Raw genomic sequence first — 23949 nt, forward strand, 5'->3', positions numbered from 1 at the left:
TTTTTAGCAAAATGTTCATGAAGGAACCTAAGGTCGGGGGTACCTACTACAAATTATGTATCCAACTTTTTGATTGAATGAAAGACTTCAATGTGAAGGTACAGGTGCGGATAAGCAACAAAGTGTTGGTCAAAGGCCTCCAGCAAAGAATCTGCCCTGAAGCTAGATGTGCAACATTAATAGATGATATCCAGTCCTTTAGCTCTGTGTTCTCAAAGTGCTCCTTGGTTTGTACAAGAAATGAAAATATGGATACTAGTAGATTTCTTAGTGAACATGCCCTACGCATATTTCAAGATGAAGAGTGGAATGACTTCGCTCTCTTGTGCTAAGATGCACCTTTTGTAAATTTGGACCGTTGTCCAATTACTGTACAGTTTTGATATCATAAATACAAAAGCTAACATTTCCAGAAAAAAAAAGAAAAGAAAGACCTCAATGTAGTAGATCCCAGAAGGTCAATTCTTTTGAGTTGTCAAATCAATAACCATAAGTAGTAGATCCCATAAGGACAATAATTTTTTTTTTACATACAAAAATTATACGCGAGAATCAAGCTCAAAAACGTATGATATCATCAAGCAGACTGTTATGTGCTATTAGAAGAATAAAATGAGTCTTTCACCCTCAAAAACCACAACCAATAATACTCAGACTATTAGCTGGCAAAATATTTGTCAAATGTTGAATATTGATCAATATCTATACTATAAAGGAGAGGTGGAGGTTTTGAGGTGAATAATTGTCATCACTTTCAACTTTACCCTTATAAAAAATTAATTATTGCTTTATTACCTAAACCTACATTATCTATACTATGTAATCATGATCGCAGACTAATCCAGAGAAAAAAATCAAAGGAAGCCAGAGAGCAAAGTAGGAAGTGCCCAACTGCGTTTAAGTCAGATTTGATTAAATGATAGAATGATTAGTGATTACCCTACAACCATAGGTTATTTAGTCCCAGCAACATGACACCTAAAGTCTAATGTTTTGCACAGGACAGAATTTCACAGAGAAATTTGATATTCTAAATTTGGACAGCTCAGAAGCACCAAAGCTATAAAATAGTTATCTAGGATAGAGACATGCAAAACTTGATAACCATTACACCATGATGAAACAGCTATTAGGTGCGGCCTGCCATTGCTCGTAGTTGTGCAATCATCAGAGCAGCAGCTGAATCTGTAGCTTCTTCAGGAGTGGAAACCAATTCACTCAGACAGGAAGAATCAAAATCCATGCCTTCTACAGTTACCTTAGCTAAAAATCCACCTAAAAAACATAATAAATGGGATAAAACATATACCCCCTTTAGGAACATGAACACAAAATGATTTCTATGCTTAGAAATATTGTTCATTCTTGCCCTTGCTACCTCACCTTCAGAAACTGTAGAAAAGAAGATCACAATATACATACACATATTCATATGAAAAGCAAATGAAGTCTTGGGTACTTTCTTTGAATTATTTCCTTCTCGGCAACTTTGTTGTTGTGTTACTGAGGGCGAAGGGGAAGGCAATATGAACCAGAGATGGTAAAAATTGGTTTAATGATGGTTTTGAGAATTACATACAACTATAATAAGGCTAGATCCTGGGAGATTCTTCTTCTTATCAATTGTTTTTATGCCATATGAAGTGGGTAGCAGCTCTTATCAAAAGTAAAGAATGCTAAGAGTATATATTCAGACAGCCCTAATATATAGAAATTCAAGTGTAGATGTCTTACCATCTGGTGCTGTCACAGAATAATTGACTATCCAGCCATTCACACCACATATATCATTCAAATCCTGCAAGGAGAAATTTAGACATTTATCACACCATCCAAAAAGGAAAACTAACAATCAAACAGTTCTCATGCTTAACACTATCTTAAAAACAAATCCAGTCATAAAACATGTAGGAAGAATACAGCAGGAGAATTTCTTTGAAACCTGCACCGCTCGCCACCAAAAATTGAAAACAAAAAGGACACAAGTAGCAACAACAACATGTCAACAATTAATGGTTGTATTCTGGGTGCAAGATGACAGCCTGTGACTGACAAGGAGGAGCATCATGCAGTCCTAGATTATTTTGACTAATTTCAAACACATGCTTAGATAATGATACCATGAGCGCTTTAGGGCGTCCCCTTTGTCTTGAGTGAACCCATTACAGGAGAGATGCAGAGAAGACGTTCAACTTCTACTGACAAAATAAACAATTGTCTTACCTAACAAGAAAAGCATAGAAAAACACATCATTCCACAACTGCTTCACTAGTGTCTAGTTAGGATTGTTTCCAAAGAGCACAGGAGTGAAAAGCAAAAAGAGCTTCTCGAATGAGAGACATAAAATAAACAGACAAATCTAGTATGTTCATTTGCCTGAGTAGGAGACTGCAAATTAAAGATGGCATCTGATATCCTCTTTGTGTTTCTGAGTTGATTTAAGCGACAATGGCCACCATGTTGATAACTCTCATGCTGATACCCATCTTTGAAGCATGCATCATTACAACCATCCATGATAGCATCTAACATAAGAGCCAAAGCATCTTCATTGCCTAGTACAGAACAAGAAATGTGAACATGGGACATAGCTATTCAATTTCCCCATATACATTAGTAATAAAGTGATAAAACTACAGAGGAGCAAAAGGTTGTTAAGAACTTTTTCTTGTAAAGTTACCATCATGTCTTGCATTTATGGGCCTTTCAGAAGAAGCAAACTCATTCTTCATGTATAGTTTTACTCACAGAGAGGAGGCCATCTTACCAATTGGATTATCCATGAATCGAGTGAAACTAACTTTGGGCATCTTACCCTTCATCCATTGCATAAACAAAAATTAACAGCTCAAGAAACTTCAAACCATATCACAAGGTTAGCTTAAACCATTGTAAATCTTAAATAGGTAGCTTTGTTCATAAATCTAATGCCAACTCAGTCTTAGTATGCAGCCTACACCTAAGAAAGGAAATAAAAAATATTCCTTGATAATTCAAGAATTTATAATCCAACAAATTGCCATGGAAATTTGTATCATTTTGGAGGCTTGAATTCTTGTTTCTCACCTCTTTTGTTCACTTGAAAAGCTGGCCCATATTCTAAAGAAGAATATGGTTGGACTTCTAGAAGCACGGTTCCAATTAAAGACTTACGTGATTAATCAAATGTTCTACAAACTTTATTACAAAAATTCTTTTTATTTTTCTTGTTCTTCTAATTTTTGTCTTTCTATTGATTTTAATTCAGAGTATTTATGCCAAAGTAAATCTATTTTTGCTTGTCTTAAATTTTTTAGAAATGATGCGGGATGGTGGTGTGCTACTTTAGATAATCTAGCGTCTTCTATTTGTATATGTGCTAAACACTGGTCTGTTGTTTCAATTTCCTCTAAAATTTTGTCAAAATAATAATAGGTATCTGGTTGTTTGAGGGTTTGTAATGCTAATCTGTATGCGTTTTCTGGAGTGGATGTAAATTGAAAAGGCGGTTCAAAATTCATATAAAATATCAGGATGATTAACTGGAATTTAAGAAATAAATGACTACTAGATACTTTAAGAAAGATAACTGAGATTTTACCTTCCTTGCTTTAAATCCAAATTTTCCTTCTGATGCTATGAAAATGGGAATCTTGTGATTAGGAGTTTTGCCTCACCGGATCTTCCCCTGGCGCCTGCTTTGTAACTGAAAGGCTTTAATGGGTACTACACCGTCTTTTGGTCTTTTAGGATCCTAAAAACAAGGTATCTTTTTCAGAGTTTCCGGTTGTTTAGATCTAATCTAGGGTTGGCTGCCCAAATCTCTACTTTTATTATTTCTCTTTCGTCTTATGCTAGCAATATGAGAGAGCTAAAGACTTGTAAAAAACTGCTAAAGAACGTATGAAATTGGAGTTTTTATTGGATGCTTTAATTTACAGGATGTAAGTGCATCGTACCCAACATTGGTTCGGGACGTATGCCTTTATAGACTTCTTGTGCAAACTGTGCGGACTTAAAATTTTTGACTCAAAGTCCGTGGACATGACATGTTAACTTTACGGACTTAAGACCTTCTGAAATCCGTAAAAACATCAAATCAATTTTGCCTAACTATACAATGTGGCCGACAACTAATAAAAGCATTATGACCGACCTATACATAGATTCTAAATAAATTTGGCCAATCTATACAATGTGGCCTGATAACTAATAAAAGCTTTATGACCGATCTATACATTATAGCTTTTGACAAGATGGCCGAAGAATTATCTTTCCATCATATTTTCGATGTTGCTCATTTCTTCTGGTCCCATTGTTTCCCAATAATGATCATTATTATATTCTTCATCTGCTTCGATATCCAAATGCCTTGCTCCTGTGCTCATATAATATCCTTCCAAATATTTTTCAAAGACTTCTGGATAATTGGTACTTATAGTGAAATCTTTTTCTAACTTAAACCTGTATGGGACATATATCTTTTGTATCTTATTTTCATATACTAACCTAATTCCATTTTCCCATTGATCTATGAAATGTCTGTAAGCTAATTGGATCATTTTAGCATTTATCAATTGTTCTTTCAATTCTAATGGACATTCCACTAGACTGCTGCTGATTTTCTCTAGTTCTTCTGTCGTTCTCCTTGCTGGTGGTATATTGCTGACTGTAATCATCATTCTATGTATTGCTGGTTCTATATCAAAAAATCCTATCCATTCTGCTGGCGCGGATTTGATATGTACAGTTGCCCACTGTCCATAGTCTAGCATTTTTCTGATGAAGTATCCGAGATGAGTTCCAAGACAATGAGTATCTTCTGGATTTGTAACAATAATTTTTTCCAGGAATCCGGCATCCATAAGAAATTGGGGTGTTAAAATAACTCTTTCCCCATTTACTCTTAGTATCTTTGGGGATGAATATTTTGATAAGATAATAGTGGCTCTGAGGAAAAAATTACTGAGTGTATGTATACAATGGCTATTTATTTTCTGGTGGTCACAGGCTTCTGGATTGTTTGGGCAATGTTTTTCTGGGTCGATGAAGAAAGATGGATGTAGTCTAATGGCTGCTGTATTTCTAATTGGGTCTTTTGCTATTTCATAAAAGTATTGTTGGACTGCCATTAATTTTGAATAATATTGGGCTTGGGCTTTTTGGCTAATAATTTCTTGGATATGTAAAGGGAGGAAACTAAGTAGGTGATATGGTTTAAAGAATATTCTGGGCTTAAGAAATTCAAATGGTCTTTCTGAAATGGGCTTTTCTTTTATAAAAATTGTCTGTTTTAATGGGCCGGATGAAGAACTGGCCATTTGAGATGCTGTATGAGACAGCCTTCCTTTGAGCTCCCCAATCTCAGAAATTTGTGAGAGAATAGTATCTCCTTGTGAGCCTGAGATTTTATACATTTCTTTGAGTTGTTCAGTTAAAGATTTTATCTTTTCTTTTTGAGAAAGATCTTCTTCTTCAAAATTTTTACACTTTAAATTTAAACTTCTAATAGCTTGCTCCATGCTCTTACAATATCTACAAAATTCTATTCTATTTGTGTTATCTTTTTCTAATGCATATTGATAATTTCTACTGCTACTAGGGGCATCTGTATTTTGATATACTGGAGCCCTCATGCTGTCCATGCTAGCCTTAGGATCTACATAAAATGTTGTTCCTATATTATGCCTAGCGAATTCTAGTGCTTCATGTATGTTATGAAATGCTTTCCATAAAGGATTATGAAAATGATTTATTTGTTCTATAACGGAAATCCATTTGGAATAGATTCCAGGTATTTTTCCTTTTACCACTACATAATATGAAAAACTTTGTTTTGGAAGATTACTAAAATAAAATGCTAAGATATTAAGATTTCGAACTTTATCAGTGCTATTTCTGCTATTCCAGAGGTTATTTAAGATATCCTGCTGGATGTCTTCTAAATTACCTTCCTCTTGGCTATGGAAATGTAGACTTGTACCTTTAGGGTACTTTGTAAGTTCCCACTGGCCAATTTTGACTTTCTGGAAGTTATATGCCATCTGCTGAGAGATCAGAAGAATTGTTAAACAGTCGTGATAAAAAACCTGCTAAATTATTATCTTTACCTTTAATGTGTTCAAAAACTACTTTATATCCATTACCAATATCACTATCTACAAAATTTAACCATTTTCTAGTAGAACTTCTTTTTTCATTATGTTTATCAAAAAACTTTTTTATTGCTTCACAGTCTGTTCTAATAGTTATTTCAGACTTGTTGATTATAAAAAGTCTAAAATTATCTAAACTATATTTTACTGCTAATAATTCATTATCTATACTACTCCTATTGCCTTTTTCCTTATATTTACCATTAGCATATCTACAGATTTGTTCACTATTTTTACTGCTATACTTATTTGGTTTTGCAAAAAGAACTGCTCCCCATCCGGTACTACTGCCATCACATTCTATTATCAAGTAATCTGTGTCTAATGGTAATTTTAGATCATGTAAATTGCCTATTGTTTGTTTAATTTCTTGTATTAGTTTGACGTCTTCTTTATTAAAGAATTTTTGCCCTTTTAAAGAGGTTTTATTATACAATGGTGCTACTAGGTTATTTAAATTTTTAATAAAAGGTCTTGCATAATTTAATAATCCTAAGAATTGTTGAAGTTTCTTTGTTTCTTCTATCTTATCTGGAAATTCTAAAACTTTTTTACAAATATATGGTTGTAATTTTATTTTTCCTTGTCCTATTTCTGTTCCTAAAAATTCTATATTTTTTCTAAAAAATTGTGCTTTTTTATTACTGATTATTATTCCGTGTTTAATAAATTCTGAGAAAACTAATTTTAGATGGCTTACATGTTCTTCTTTGTTTTTTGAAAATACTAATATATCATCTATGTATACTATGACAAAATCTTTATATTTATTAAAAATATTATCCATTTTTCTTTGAAATATGGTTGGTGCATTTTTTAACCCAAAAGACATTACTAGCCACTCATAGTGTCCTAAAGGACATGTAAAAGCTGTCCATTCTATACTTTCTTTATGCATTTTTACCTGCCAAAATCCTGACTTACAATCAAATTTACTAAAAATATATCTATATTGGATTCTATTTATTAACCCATTTTTATCTGGTATATCATAGCTATCTTCTTTAGTATTGTCATTTAATCTTTTATAATTTATTACCATTCTACTTTTTCCCCTAACTATTTCACTATGTTTTTTAACTACAAATGCTGCACTTCTGTGTGGACTAGTACTTCTTCTAATTATTTTTAACTTATTTAGATCAGCTATATGCATTTCGAATTCTTTTATATCATCATTACTAGCTTCTATTTTTGCTGTGCTAATTTTTAAATTTGGATTTAAAATATCTAACTTACATTCTGTTTTGTCCTTATCCCAATGAATAGTTGGATTTTCTCCAAAAATTTCTAATTTTTCTAATTCACTTATTAGTTGGTCTATATCCCTATGTCCTGTTTCTAACCGATCATATAATTTTTCATTATTTAAAATGGTTTTTATTGTGTCATAATTTTCTATCTCTAAATATTCTTCAAATTCTTTGTCTTCTAAACAGTTTTGAATTCTTTGTGACGAATATGAAGGCCTTTCTCCAGTCATCTCCATATTGTCAAAAGAATTAGTTTTCTGATTCTTCCCCCTATATTCTTGGGTTGAATCATTCTTACAGCTACCTTTTATATCACATTTACAATTATCTTTTTCTTCTAGTCCTAAGAGTCTTGTAAATTTATTATCTTTATTTATTTTAAATTTATTGCTTGTTAAAAAAGTATTATATGGTAAAAAATGTTCTCTAAGAAATGTTAATCCTGTTCTAGTAAGAATCATGCCATGATATGCCTGTAAAATAAATGATAGTCCTAATATCATTTGATAAGGAAAACTTCTAATATATATTTCTGTTACAGGATATGGTTGTGTACAGTGTATGCTATCTATTTCAAAAAATAATAAAGAATTGTGTAATGCTGTGTCATATGTATATGTACTTCCATCCATTTGTCTAGCTGTTCTAATATGGTATGCTTTTTCATAATATTTTTCTGGAATTAACTCTTGTTGGATTACTATATTACTAGCTCCTGTGTCTATTACTGCTAATAATTGTATTTCAAAATCTCCTATTTTTATTCGAGTTTTTACTTCTATGGATGTTATATTTGATGTTCCTGCTTGTAATAATTCTAGATCATAATTATGTTTTATTTCTTTTATTTCTGGAAAAATTTCTAGATCTATGTTTTCAATAGATACTTCGCTTTCTATTGTTTTTCCCTTATTTAATTTTTCTATTTTTTGCTCTAAATGTTCAACCTTATTTTCTAAAATTCTTATCCTTCTTTCTAAATAATGTTCTAAAGGCAGATTTTCTTCAGTTTTTTCTTTTTTAATATTTTCTATTAAAACATATTCCTGTGTAAATTTTTCTAAACAGAATTTGCATCCTTCTATATAACATAGCTGACATTGAAACCTTAATTCTATTGACGGATATTTATTACAGTTATAACATGGTTTACTATAATTTCCTTTTCTATGTTCCCATTTATAGATACACTCTACTTCAACTAGTTCTAAGTCTTCTAACATTTTAAAATCTTTTTTCATTTCTTCTAAATATATATTATCCATGATAGTTTTGTTTTCTGATTTTTCTAAAATTTCATCTATAAAACTTGTGTCTTCTTGTTCTATAAAATCTGTTAAATTTAAGTCTTCAGATACTATACTATAAATACTTTCTGTCTCTAGTATATTATCATCTATTTCTATTAAATCTTCCGAAAATAATTCTATTAAGTGGGCTTCTCTATTAAAAGAGTTATGTTTTTGTGGACAATTTGTTGCTAAATGGTTTGGTTGTTTACAGATAAAACAAGATAATCTATTTCCATAAGTTCTTTCTGGTCTATATCTTCTAACATGATGTTCTTTTTTGAGAAATGGTTTTCTAGCTTTGCTTTTCCTAAGATAATATTGTTTTTTAGGGTATCTTTTATAATTTTTATAAGGCTTTCTATATTTTCTTTTTTCTTTATCTTTTTCTCCATATTTTTGTGGTGTGTATATTTCTGAGCAAAAACTATATTCTCCTTTTAATTGTCTTTGTATTTTTATAAAAGTACATTGTTCTACTAGTCTATTGATTATAAATCTTACTGCCGTACTCACATTTTTTAATGTTGGTTCCATGGGCGTTGCTTTGTATAAGGTATATATTTTCTTTCCTAAGTCGTCTGGTAATTTTGCAAATAATTTTTCTATAATTCCTTCATCATAAAAACATCCTGCTAAACAACTATAATATAAAAAGTCTTGTAAAAAAGGTTTAATATATTTCCAGTTTCTAATTGATAATTGTTCTAGTTTTCTTACCGATTCTATCTGTGTCATTACTCCTCCTCTATTTGGACTTGTTGCTAATAGAATTTCTTCTACTCGATTAACAAAATTCATTGGATTGACCCCATGTGCCTGATCTTGTTGTAACCTATCTGGGAATTTTTGTTTAAATGCTTCCCATGCTGCTCTTGCTACTCGTCCTAAAAATGTTTCTAAATATGTATACATTTCTATTACGTTATGATCGAATCCTTTTTGTATATAACTTCTTACTACTCTAGCTTTCCAGCTTCCTATTACATCTTCTATCATTTGTGGATCGTAAGATGTTAACATTAAAGTTTTTCCTTCATCTACTGAATGCTCTTTTATTTCTAATTCTAATGGTCTTCTTTTTCCCCTAGAACTATATTTTTCCTCTGGTTCTCTATATTCATTATAGACTATTCTGGGTGGTTGTCCTGGTTCATATGTTCTAACATTTCCTGTGTGACTAGGATCAGTCTGCATATCTGTTGGTCTGTTACTACTTTCACCACTTTGTTGTTGTTGATCCATTAATTCTCTATATGACATTATGCTGGCTACTTCTAAATTATCTTCTTCAGAATTATCTTCTTCTTCTTTAACTCTAATATTCCCTACGTTATCATAGTATAATACTTCGTTTAATGCTATTTGTCCATTTGCTTCTAATTTTCTTTCTAAATCAAATAGTTCTTTCTCTGTTAAGTCCATTTTTAATTCTTTTGGATAAAGAATCCTATGATTTATTTCTATTAATTCTTCTTCTAATAAATTTATTTCTATTAGATCTGATTCTACGTCGGATTTGTCTATTTCTTCATTATCTGTTCCTAAAGCTGTTGGTTCATAATTGAAAAATCTAAGGCTTGTTCTTCCTTGACTATTTTTATATATTATACTATCTTTTGGTATTATTGGATTATTTTCTTCTACAAATTTACTAATCTCCCATTCTTCTCCTGCTAAATTTTCTGAGCTTACTTCTATTGGTTTTATTAATTTTATTCCTTTACTTGCCATAGCTTCTACTATTGGCTTTATTTCTACCTTATATCTAGTTTTACTACTATTTGTTAATCTTCCTATAAATCCGATACTTATTGTTAAATTATCTCCTTGAAAATTTTCATATCCTTTAGTTTGTATTCCTATTTCTAAATTTTTTATATCTTCTAAGGTTATCATAAAATCTGGGCTGCAATAAAATATTCCTCCATTCTGATTCATATCTACTTCTATACTGGCTATTAATGCATCTTCTACTTTTTTATGTCTCTTGTCTAATACTGCTAATAATACTTTTTTCCCCAATCCTTTTCTTGTTAGTCCTTTAATTCCTATAACTATTAATCCTATATACATATATGTATACTGTCTTCTAATTTGGTTTATGCTTTGTTGTGTTATCATTCTAAGATTTACGGGGTTACTTAATGCGCTCACTGGTTCTTCTCTGCTTTGTCTAAATAATCCTGTATTACTTCTAAGAAATCCTACTGAGTACAAGGTTCTTGGGTTTAATAAACTTATTTCATTATTCCTGTATATTTCCAAGTCTCTATCTACGTCTATTGCTTCTTCTAAATGCATGCTCCTACTCCTTCTTAATTGTCTCCCTATATTTAATACACTAGTTCCTACTTGTGTGTTTTCGTTGACTGTTCTACTAGGTCCTGAAAATGATGTTCTACTAGCCATCTTAAAATTTTTGTGGTTTAGGATTTACTGAAAATATATTACTAAGATGTGGTTTACTTTCTTTCTTTGTTACAGGTAATCTTTTAAATTGGTCCGTTATTTCTTCCAAATCTTTTTCAAACTTATCTATTTGTAGGACTCTGACCTTTTCTGTTATTGTATCTACTTTTTTATGTAAGAATATTAATAATGCTATTATAGCGTTATTTTGTTTAGGATATATTTTATCTGATGCACTAGCTCCTGAATAATCTGTTAATCCTAACGAATCTGGATGATAATATTTTAATTCTTCTAGTGTTTTTAGATAATCTGGATAAAAGACATAATGTGAGGGAAGTGGCTTATTACTATTACTATTCATATATCAACTTAAAATGATTTTTTCTATTTTATGTAATAGTACTTCTACTTGATTGTAAGATTGTTTTAATTCTATAGATTTTTGTCTTATCTCTTCTAATACTTCTTTAGTTATTTTTTCTGTATTAATTTTATGTTCTATTTTTAATTGTTTTAGTTCTTCTAAATATTTTATTCTTTTTATTATTTTATTATTTTGTTCCTTTAAGTAATCCTGATTTTCTACTAGCGTCTTTATTACTTTATTACTTTATTCTTTATTGATTCTAGTAAATTTTCTATTATCCGAGAATTATTTTCTTTATGTTTCTCTAAAGACTCCCCTAAAGATATTACTAGATCAATAAGGCTATTATAATTTTTATCTTCTTTGCTGTGTAAAATATGTTTATAGGTGTTTTGAAAATAACAAATATGCTTATGATTATCCAAAGTTATTATGTTTCTAGATCTATTTTTAATTTCTAAGTCTAAATATTCTAATTTTTTTATCTATCTTTGATTTTAAGGAATCAGGCTCACCAAGAAGGCAAGCTCTGATACCAAACACACTAGTGGTTGGACTTCTACGGCTCCAATTTTAGATCCAATTTTAAACCTATAAAAACACACAAGCTATAACAGAAGCTATATGGTTGGACTTCTACGGCTATGACTAGAAGCACGGTTCCAATTAAAGACTTACGTGATTAATCAAATGTTCTACAAACTTTATTACAAAAATTCTTTTTATTTTTATATTTTTCTTGTTCTTGTTCTTCTAATTTTTGTCTTTCTATTGATTTTAATTCAGAGTATTTATGCCAAAGTAAATCTATTTTTGCTTGTCTTAAATTTTTTAGAAATGATGCGGGATGGTGGTGTGCTACTTTAGATAATCTAGCGTCTTCTATTTGTATATGTGCTAAACACTGGTCTGTTGTTTCAATTTCCTCTAAAATTTTGTCAAAATAATAATTATAAGGACAAAACAGAATGTAAGTTAGATATTTTAAATCCAAATTTAAAAATTAGCACAGCAAAAATAGAAGCTAGTAATGATGATATAAAAGAATTCGAAATGCATATAGCTGATCTAAATAAATTAAAAATAATTAGAAGAAGTACTAGTCCACACAGAATTGCAGCATTTATAGTTAAAAAACATAGTGAAATAGTTAGGGGAAAAAGTAGAATGGTAATAAATTATAAAAGATTAAATGACAATACTAAAGAAGATAGCTATGATATACCAGATAAAAATGGGTTAATAAATAGAATCCAATATAGATATATTTTTAGTAAATTTGATTGTAAGTCAGGATTTTGGCAGGTAAAAATGCATAAAGAAAGTATAGAATGGACAGCTTTTACATGTCCTTTAGGACACTATGAGTGGCTAGTAATGCCTTTTGGGTTAAAAAATGCACCAGCCATATTTCAAAGAAAAATGGATAATATTTTTAATAAATATAAAGATTTTGTCATAGTATACATAGATGATATATTAGTATTTTCAAAAAACAAAGAAGAACATGTAAGCCATCTAAAATTAGTTTTCTCAGAATTTATTAAACACGGAATAATAATCAGTAATAAAAAAGCACAATTTTTTAGAAAAAATATAGAATTTTTAGGAACAGAAATAGGACAAGGAAAAATAAAATTACAACCATATATTTGTAAAAAAGTTTTAGAATTTCCAGATAAGATAGAAGAAACAAAGAAACTTCAACAATTCTTAGGATTATTAAATTATGCAAGACCTTTTATTAAAAATTTAAATAACCTAGTAGCACCATTGTATAATAAAACCTCTTTAAAAGGGCAAAAATTCTTTAATAAAGAAGACGTCAAACTAATACAAGAAATTAAACAAACAATAGGCAATTTACATGATCTAAAATTACCATTAGACACAGATTACTTGATAATAGAATGTGATGGCAGTAGTACCGGATGGGGAGCAGTTCTTTTTGCAAAACCAAATAAGTATAGCAGTAAAAATAGTGAACAAATCTGTAGATATGCTAATGGTAAATATAAGGAAAAAGGCAATAGGAGTAGTATAGATAATGAATTATTAGCAGTAAAATATAGTTTAGATAATTTTAGACTTTTTATAATCAACAAGTCTGAAATAACTATTAGAACAGACTGTGAAGCAATAAAAAAGTTTTTTGATAAACATAATGAAAAAAGAAGTTCTACTAGAAAATGGTTAAATTTTGTAGATAGTGATATTGGTAATGGATATAAAGTAGTTTTTGAACACATTAAAGGTAAAGATAATAATTTAGCAGGTTTTTTATCACGACTGTTTAACAATTCTTCTGATCTCTCAGCAGATGGCATATAACTTCCAGAAAGTCAAAATTGGCCAGTGGGAACTTACAAAGTACCCTAAAGGTACAAGTCTACATTTCCATAGCCAAGAGGAAGGTAATTTAGAAGACATCCAGCAGGATATCTTAAATAACCTCTGGAATAGCAGAAATAGCACTGATAAAGTTCGAAATCTTAATATCTTAGCATTTTATTTTAGTAATCTTCCAAAACAAAGTTTTTCATATTATGTAGTGGTAAAAGGAAAAATACCTGGAATCTATTCCAAATGGATTTCCGTTATAGAACAAATAAATCATTTTCATAATCCTTTATGGAAAGCATTTCATAGCATACATGAAGCACTAGAATTCGCTAGTCATAATATAGGAACAATATTTTATGTAGATCCTAAGGCTAGCATGGACAGCATGAGGGCTCCAGTATATCAAAATACAGATGTCCCTAGTAGCAGTAGAAATTATCAATATGCATTAGAAAAAGATAACACAAATAGAATAGAATTTTGTAGACATTGTAAGAGCATGGAGCAAGCTATTAGAAGTTTAAATTTAAAGTGTAGAAATTTTGAAGAAGAAGATCTTTCTCAAAAAGAAAAGATAAAATCTTTAACTGAACAACTCAAAGAAATGTATAAGATCTCAGGCTCACAAGGAGATACTATTCTCTCACAAATTTTTGAGATTGGGGAGCTCAAAGGAAGGCTGTCTCATACAGCATCTCAAATGGCCAGTTCTTCATCCGGCCCAATAAAACAGACAATTTTTATAAAAGAAAAGCCCATTTCAGAAAGACCATTTGAATTTCTTAAGCCCAGAATATTCTTTAAACCATATCACCTACTTAGTTTCCTCCCTTTACATATCCAAGAAATTATTAGCCAAAAAGCCCAAGCCCAATATTATTCAAAATTAATGGCAGTCCAACAATACTTTTATGAAATAGCAAAAGACCCAATTAGAAATACAGCAGCCATTAGACTACATCCATCTTTCTTCATCGACCCAGAAAAACATTGCCCAAACAATCCAGAAGCCTGTGACCACCAGAAAATAAATAGCCATTGTATACATACACTCAGTAATTTTTTCCTCAGAGCCACTATTATCTTATCAAAATATTCATCCCCAAAGATACTAAGAGTAAATGGGGAAAGAGTTATTTTAACACCCCAATTTCTTATGGATGCCGGATTCCTGGAAAAAATTATTGTTACAAATCCAGAAGATACTCATTGTCTTGGAACTCATCTCGGATACTTCATCAGAAAAATGCTAGACTATGGACAGTGGGCAACTGTACATATCAAATCCGCGCCAGCAGAATGGATAGGACTTTTTGATATAGAACCAGCAATACATAGAATGATGATTACAGTCAGCAATATACCACCAGCAAGGAGAACGACAGAAGAACTAGAGAAAATCAGCAGCAGTCTAGTGGAATGTCCATTAGAATTAAAAGAACAATTGATAAATGCTAAAATGATCCAATTAGCTTACAGACATTTCATAGATCAATGGGAAAATGGAATTAGGTTAGTATATGAAAATAAGATACAAAAAGATATATGTCCCATACAGGTTTAAGTTAGAAAAAGATTTCACTATAAGTACCAATTATCCAGAAGTCTTTGAAAAATATTTGGAAGGATATTATATGAGCACAGGAGCAAGGCATTTGGATATCGAAGCAGATGAAGAATATAATAATGATAATTATTGGGAAACAATGGGACCAGAAGAAATGAGCAACATCGAAAATATGATGGAAGGATAATTCTTCGGCCATCTTGTCAAAAGCTATAATGTATAGATCGGTCATAAAGCTTTTATTAGTTATCAGGCCACATTGTATAGATTGGCCAAATTTATTTAGAATCTATGTATAGGTCGGTCATAATGCTTTTATTAGTTGTCGGCCACATTGTATAGTTAGGCAAAATTGATTTGATGTTTTTACGGATTTCAGAAGGTCTTAAGTCCGTAAAGTTAACATGTCATGTCCACGGACTTTGAGTCAAAAATTTTAAGTCCGCACAGTTTGCACAAGAAGTCTATAAAGGCATACGTCCCAAACCAATGTTGGGTACGATGCACTTACATCCTGTAAATTAAAGCATCCAATAAAAACTCCAATTTCATACGTTCTTTAGCAGTTTTTTACAAGTCTTTAGCTCTCTCATATTGCTAGCATAAGGCGAAAGAGAAATAAGAAAAGTAGAGATTTGGGCAGCCAACCCTAGATTAGATCCAAACAACCGGAAACTCTGAAAAAGATACCTTGTTTTTAGGATCCTAAAAGACCAAAAGACGGTGTAGTACCCATTAAAGCCTTTCAGTTACAAAGCAGGCGCCAGGGGAAGATCCGGTGAGGCAAAACTCCTAATCACAAGATTCCCATTTTCATAGCATCAGAAGGAAAATTTGGATTTAAAGCAAGGAAGGTAAAATCTCAGTTATCTTTCTTAAAGTATCTAGTAGTCATTTATTTCTTAAATTCCAGTTAATCATCCTGATATTTTATATGAATTTTGAACCGCCTTTTCAATTTACATCCACTCCAGAAAACGCATACAGATTAGCATTACAAACCCTCAGACAACCAGATACCTATTATTATTTTGACAAAATTTTAGAGGAAATTGAAACAACAGACCAGTGTTTAGCACATATACAAATAGAAGACGCTAGATTATCTAAAGTAGCACACCACCATCCCGCATCATTTCTAAAAAATTTAAGACAAGCAAAAATAGATTTACTTTGGCATAAATACTCTGAATTAAAATCAATAGAAAGACAAAAATTAGAAGAACAAGAAAAATAAAAAGAATTTTTGTAATAAAGTTTGTAGAACATTTGATTAATCACGTAAGTCTTTAATTGGAACCGTGCTTCTAGTCATAGCCATAGAAGTCCAACCATATAGCTTCTGTTATAGCTTGTGTGTTTTTATAGGTTTAAAATTGGGTCTAAAATTGGAGCCGTAGAAGTCCAACCACTAGTGTGTTTGGTATCAGAGCTCTTTTGTTCACTTGAAAAGCTGGCCCATATTCTAAAGAAGAATGTAACATGTTCAATTCTTTTCTTATGAGAACAGAGGAAAATGTAACTATGGTAGAGTTGGTCTGTTGAAGAATCAAGAACCTAGCTTGGGAAAGGTGAAGCAGAGGAAAAGCTTAAATCTATTAAGTATGATACTGTTGAAGATATGTGATCTGATATTATGGAAAGATTTGATATTGTAAATATTAGGAAAGATATGATTATAGTATCATGTATTAATTAGGTATCATATGATTATAGTATCATGTATTAATTAGGTATCATATGATTATAGTATCATATATTAATTAGGTAGTAGATTGATTTAGATTAGCATGATTTTAGGATCTAAATTAGGTTACACTTGTGTATATATATATGTATATTGCGTAGTCCAAATATATGAAGAAAAGTATTTTCTCTCTCTTTTTCTTAGTTTTCATGGTATCAGAGCCCTACCATCAAGGTTAGGGTCTCTGTCCGCTACCAGAAAATTCATTAGTCATCATTCAGTTCATCTGGCTCTGTATAGGACACATCTGTGTTCTATTCTTCACTCTTGTTTTAAAGAGTTCAGATCTGTCCTTTTTTGTTTTTCTCTGTTAATTCTGAACCCATGGCAGAAACGAAATCTATCGTTACATCTGATGTGGTTCCTGTGATGTCTAAGATCACGGACCACAAACTCAACAATTCTAACTATCTTGATTAGAGCAAAACGATTCGTCTTTATCTGCGAAGCATTGATAAAGACAATCATTTGACTGATGATCCTCCAAAAGATGGTTCAAGACAGACATGGCTAAGGGAAGATGCTAGATTGTTCCTACAAATACGGAATTCTATTGACAGTGAGGTAATTAGCTTAATTAATCACTGTGAATTTGTTAAGAAGTTAATGGAGTATTTAGAATTTTTGTATTCTGGTAAAGGGAATATTTCTCGCATATATGAGGTGTGTCAAGCCTTTTATCGTGCTCATGACTTATTTTATGAATTTTAAGAAAACTTATGAGGAGCTTAATCTGTTATTACCGTTTAGTTCTGATGTGAAAGTTCAGCAAACTCAACGGGAACAGATGTCAATTATGAGTTTTTTGGCTGGTCCTTCACCTGAATTTGAAGCTGCTAAATCTCAGATTCTTTCCAGTCCTGAGATCTCATCCTTGCAAGATGTGTTTAGTAGGGTGTTTCGCACAGAGAATACCCAGTCTGTTCAGTCCAGCAGTGCTCTTGTTGGTCTTGGAAAATAGCAATACAAAGATGGTGGTAAAGGTATTGACACTCGGGGACAGAATGCAGAAGTGGTTGTGTGTCACTATTGTCATAAGTCGGGTCATATGAAGCGTGATTGTAAGAAATTGCAGTACAGGAACCAGAGAACTCAATCCGCACATATTGCTTCTACCAATGATGCTATTAACCATGAAAAGTCTGTTACGATCTCTGCAGATGAATTTGCTAAATTTTCTTAGTATCAAGAATCATTAAAGTCTTCATCTACTCCCGTAACTGCCATCGCTGAGTCAGGTAAACCAAACACATGCCTTGTGTCCTCGTCCTCCAAATGGGTAATTGATTCTGGTGCCACAGATCATATGACAGGTAATTCTAGTCTATTTTCTACCTTTCAGCCACATACATCTGCACCTATAGTTACCTTAGCTGATGGGTCAAAATCTCGTGTTCTTAGATCAGGCTCAGTTAACTCCACTCTATTAATCTCATTGTCATCTATCTTAAATTTGCTTGAGTTGTCTTTTAATCTAATTTCTGTGAGTAAACTTACTCGTGCCCTCAATTGTTCTGCCCAATTCTTTCCTAACTATTGCTTGTTTCAGGATTTTACAATGAAGCAGATTATTGGTAAAAGGCATGAATCTGGAGGTCTTTACATTCTTGACACACAGATACCAAAGTCCATAGCTTGTTCTGGAATTGTAACTCCATTTGAAGCACATTGTAGGCTGGATCATCCTTCTCTCCCGTTGTTAAAGATACTTTGTCCACAATTTCAGGGCTTGTCTCTATTAGATTGTGAGTCTTGTCAGTTTGCCAAACATCATCGTGTTAATCTGAATCCTAGAGTCAATAAACGAGCGGATGCTCCTTTTGCATTAGTTCATTCAGATATCTGGGGACTTAGTCCAGTCATTTCTAAAACTGGATTCAAGTATTTTGTTACTTTTGTCGATGACCATTCTCGTATGACTTGGTTATATTTAATGAAAAATCGGTCAGAGTTGTTTTCTCATTTTTGTGCTTTTTATGCTGAGATTAAGACTCAATTTAAGCGTTCTGTACAAATATTGCGAAGTGACAATGTCAAAGAATATTTATTCGCACCTTTTCAATCTTATATGATGCAAAATGACATTATTCATCAAACCTCTTGTGTGGATACACCATCCCAAAACGGGGTCGCAAAACGAAAGAATAGACATTTGCTCGAAACTGCAAGAGCCTTATCATTTCAAATGCATGTTCCTAAACATTTTTGGGCTGATGCAGTGTCCACAGCTTGCTTTCTAATTAATCGTCTGCCTTTATCTGTTCTGAATGGTGGGACTCCTTATAATACTCTTTTTTCAAATAGACCTTTGTTTCCCATCGAACCTAAAATCTTTGGGTGTACATGTTTTGTCCACGACTCTCGTCCCCAAGTCACTAAATTAGACCCCAAATCATTGAAATGTATTTTTCTTGGTTATTCCCGTATCCAAAAAGGATATAGATGTTATTGTCCTAGTCTCGGCAGGTACATTGTGTCAGTTGATGTTACTTTTCTTGAAAATACACCTTTTACCCCATCCTCATCTCATTCATGTCAGGAGGAGGATGATGATTTGTTGATCTATACTGTCACATCTTCAAGTTCTTCCCCTGCTAAACCTCCAATTACTCAGGTATATTCTCGACGACAAAAGTCTCCTGATGCATGCCCTGAACCAGTTCCTTCGTTTCTAGATCCTGTCTCAAGTGATGATCTTCCTATTGCTCTTCGCAAAGGTAAGCGTCAATGCACTTATCTTGTGTCTTCGTGTGTATCTTATAATCATTTACCCACCTCTTCTTGTTCCTTTATTACATCTATTGATTCTATCTCCCTTCCTAAAACTGTTCATGAAGTCCTATCCCATCCCGGATGGCGCAATGCTATGATAGAGGAGATGAATGCTCTAGATGGTAATGATACTTGGAACTTAGTAAATTTACCTGCAGGGAAGAAGGCCATTGGGAGTAAGTGGATTTTTGCAGTTAAATTCATTCCTGATGGATCGGTTGCTCGGTTAAAAGCTCGCCTTGTTGCCAAAGGCTATGCCCAAATCTATGGAGAGGATTATTCTGACACTTTTTCCCTGTTGCTAAGTTAACATCTGTCAGGTTATTCATTTCTATGGCAGCCACTCATAATTGGCCTTTGCATCAACTAGATATCAAGAATGCCTTTTTTCATGGAGACCTCCAAGAGGAAGTTTATATGGAGCAACCACCAGAGTTTGTTGCTCAGGGGGAGTCTGGGAAGATTTGTCATCTTCGGAAGTCCTTGTATGGACTGAAACAAAGTCCTCATGCTTGGTTTGGAAAATTTAGTCTAGCAATTGAAAGGTTTGGGATGCAGAAAAGCAAATCTGATCATTCTGTCTTCTACAAACAGTCTGAAGCTGGTATTATTTTGCTGATAGTATATGTGGATGATATTGTTATCACTGGGAATGATGCTGCAGGTATTTCATCTCTTAAAACTTTTCTCCATAGTCAATTTCAGACAAAGGATTTGGGACTGTTAAAGTATTTTTTGGGTATTGAGGTAGCAAAGAGTAGGAAGGGGATATTCCTGTCCCAAAGAAAATATGTTCTTGACTTACTATCTGAAACGGGAAAATTGGGAGCTAAACTAGCTAGTACCCCAATGATTCCTAACTTGCAGCTCACAAAAGAAGGTAAATTGTTAGAAGATCTTGGGAGGTATAGAAGATTGGTTGGAAAGTTGAATTATCTTACAGTGACTCGTCCAAAAATCGCGTATTCAGTTAGTGTTGTTAGTCAATATATGTCTACTCCTACTGTTAATCATTGGGCAGCTGTAGAACAAATTTTGTGTTATTTAAAAGGAGCTCCTGGACGTGGTATTCTGTATAAAAATCATGGTCATACTAGGATTGAGTGTTTTTCAGATGCTGATTGGGCAGGATCCAAGGCAGATCGAAGATCCACAACTGAATTTTGTGTCTTTCTTGGAGGAAACCTGGTCTCATGGAAGAGTAAGAAGCAGAATGTTGTCTCGCGATCGAGTGCAGAGTCAGAATATAGAGCTATGGCACAATCGATATGTGAAATCATGTGGATAAATCAACTTCTAACTGAAGTAGGTCTCAAAACCTCAATGCCTGCAAAATTGTGGTGTGATAACCAAGCGGCTCTTCATATTGCATCCAATCCCGTATTTCATGAGCGAACAAAACACATCGAAATAGATTGTCATTTTGTTCGTGAGAAATACAGCAGGGCTTGATTTCTACAGGATTTGTAAGGACTGGAGAACAATTGGGAGATCTCTTTACGAAGGCTCTACATGGAGTTCAAGTTGATTACGTTTGTAACAAGCCGGGCATGAGCAACATCTATGCTCCAGTTTGAGGGGGAGTGTTGAAGATATGTGATCTGATATTATGGAAAGATTTGATATTGTAAATATTAGGAAAGATATGATTATAGCATCATGTATTAATTAGGTATCATATGATTATAGTATCATGTATTAATTAGGTAGTAGATTGATTTAGATTAGCATGATTTTAGGATCTAAATTAGGTTACACTTGTGTATATATATATGTATATTGTGTAGTCCAAATATATGAAGAAAAGTATTTTCTCTCCCTTTTTCTTAGTTTTCAGATACCAACTTAGGACCTTCATTTACTGAATGGAAGATATATTTTCTATTCCATTCAATTCTTGCACAAGGTATCAGGTAAGTGCAGCGATAAAGAAACTAAACAAGTCAAGATAAGCACTATACCCTCTAAGATCTTCTGGATGTTTTGATCACAAGCTGCAATCTCATCATGCATGAGGCGAGCTTGATGACACTGCCAAGACGAAGAGATAAGTCAATGAATGTTCTATACCAGTTTAGGAATGGCAAGCAGATGTTAGGACTGAATAAAATGTGCAAATGGAACATTTAAGAAGATGAAGTCACTATGTAATTGGGTCATAGTTGGAATATTCACAGCAAGGAAATCAAGCTTGGAATACTATGACAAACCAAATATTTGCGGCATTCAGAAGATTGACTTTCCAAAAACTGTACCAGATAATATTAGAGAGAGAGTTTTTTAGTATCCAGGACAATCTTTCTGTCTCACAAGTTTTAGCACTATTTTCTGCAATACACGTTATAGCTAACTTCATAAGACTTATGCTCCACTCAAACTGATGCATATACATCATAGAAAGCCCCACTTGTTAGAAATACTTCCATTTCTTTCAGCTACCAATAGTATCAGTAAACAGAAATATTAACTGATCTCTTGCTTCTTGATGGAACATACATTATTTTGCTGTACTTTTCCCTTCAATCTACTTTTAACTTTCTGGCATTTCCTTAAAAAAAGGAAAGAAAGAAAAGATTAAGGTTCATTCAAGGAGCATTCAGTAGTCAACATCATCCACTCCATCACACTTCTCAGATTAGCATTCACACAAATAAAAATTGGAGAAAGAAAAGATGAAAATGATTGACTTCCTCATGCTGCTGGTTAGACAATGAAGTCCGTCACTATCTTTTCGAAATAACCCTCTTCTAGGAAATAACTTATCCTTTTCAACTAAAGCAACTGTACTTTTACCCTAACCAAGTCTATCCAAGTGATGTTAGCAATGAAGTACATCACTATCTTTTCGAAATAAAGTTACTTAAAACAATATTTGGCATGAAAATATTTATCTATCAGAGACAAGCACAAGGTACAGGTTAGACTACCAAAACCTTACCATTTTTGTTCTTTTACTGAATAAATGACCCAAAGCAGTCTCTGCCAGTGCTATGCCTTTCATTACAAGTGTAGCCTGCTGAGTTTCAACACTTCTGGCATTTGGCTCAAGACAAACTGGTGCAGAATCTTCCCCTTGAGTCCAATATAGATCGTATGGGAGAGTCCAATTGATGCCAATTCCAGAATCCTTTCCTTCTCTACTATACATCTATTTGATTTTGGGCTACCAGCCGAATCCACCTGCAGACAATTAAGTGTCACAAAAAGTAGATCACTAACAAATTCTCATAGAAAAAGGACACTAGTTAAGCAAGCAGTATCAAAAGCTGCAATGAGGCAGTTAAACATTGGTCCACTGAAAATGATGCCTTAGAACTGTTGGAAGAAAAGTAAGTTGATTGACTAATAAAGAAAACCACACCAAACGATTACTTTTGCGTCCTGCATATTTTTCGTAACAACTTAAAATAGCATTGCCGGCAATGCATCTTCATCATCACACAAAAGCTGGAAATATGAGCACTGAATGATTAACCTCATCTCTAAAAGGAAATACTTTGAGCTTTTGATATCCGCAATCAGCAATTACAAATAGTTGGTAGAAGCTCAATGGAAAGAGTTACCTTCAGGTTATAGAGAATAAATTCAGTGTGCATGTTCAGAGAAATTCGACATTATACTTGTGCAGTTGAAAGAACAAGGCTGCTCCTAAATATGCTTTCTATTTTCAACATAATTTTCTCTAGACTATCAGAGAAGTTAAGATCAAGAAGCCTCAGCTAACAATTTAGAAAGTGAAACAGTAAAACAATCTATCACGTAATCTGAAAGACAACAAGAAAAAATGAAAAGGGTAACTTTCTTTTGTAAAACCTTTAACCTAGAGGAACTACACAATTCGATTTATATCCTGAAGTACCGTAAATTACTCGAGTGGTTGGAATCACTCTTGCAAAGGCCAAAAATACATCCTAGAGTTGGATCTTCTATTTTCAAATTTTCAAGGAGACAAAAGAAGATGAAAAAAACTTCAGCCAGACTCAATGGTGGACCAAAAAGATGGACACTCATGTCATAGCATATAAAGAGATGATTAGGATACCAGAAGAATATAAAGAAGG

At 32.7% G+C, this 23949-nt stretch overlaps 1 protein-coding gene across 1 annotated transcript in view; it reads right to left on the bottom strand.

The window, feature by feature from the left end:
• Positions 1-2130: 2130 nt before the first annotated feature.
• Positions 2131-23949, bottom strand: part of LOC113766299 — a 37301-nt gene continuing 15482 nt past the window's right edge. Inside the window, exons 10-14 of the mRNA XM_027310506.1 lie at positions 23509-23607; positions 22827-23036; positions 21850-21919; positions 2378-2556; positions 2131-2223 (exon numbers count right to left, since the gene is read on the bottom strand). Of these exons, the coding sequence (XP_027166307.1) occupies positions 2131-2223; positions 2378-2556; positions 21850-21919; positions 22827-23036; positions 23509-23607 (651 nt within the window). The remainder of the gene's footprint in view (positions 2224-2377; positions 2557-21849; positions 21920-22826; positions 23037-23508; positions 23608-23949) is intronic.

Source organism: Coffea eugenioides, chromosome 3, assembly GCF_003713205.1.
Source record: "Coffea eugenioides isolate CCC68of chromosome 3, Ceug_1.0, whole genome shotgun sequence".
Lineage (NCBI taxonomy): Eukaryota > Viridiplantae > Streptophyta > Magnoliopsida > Gentianales > Rubiaceae > Coffea > Coffea eugenioides.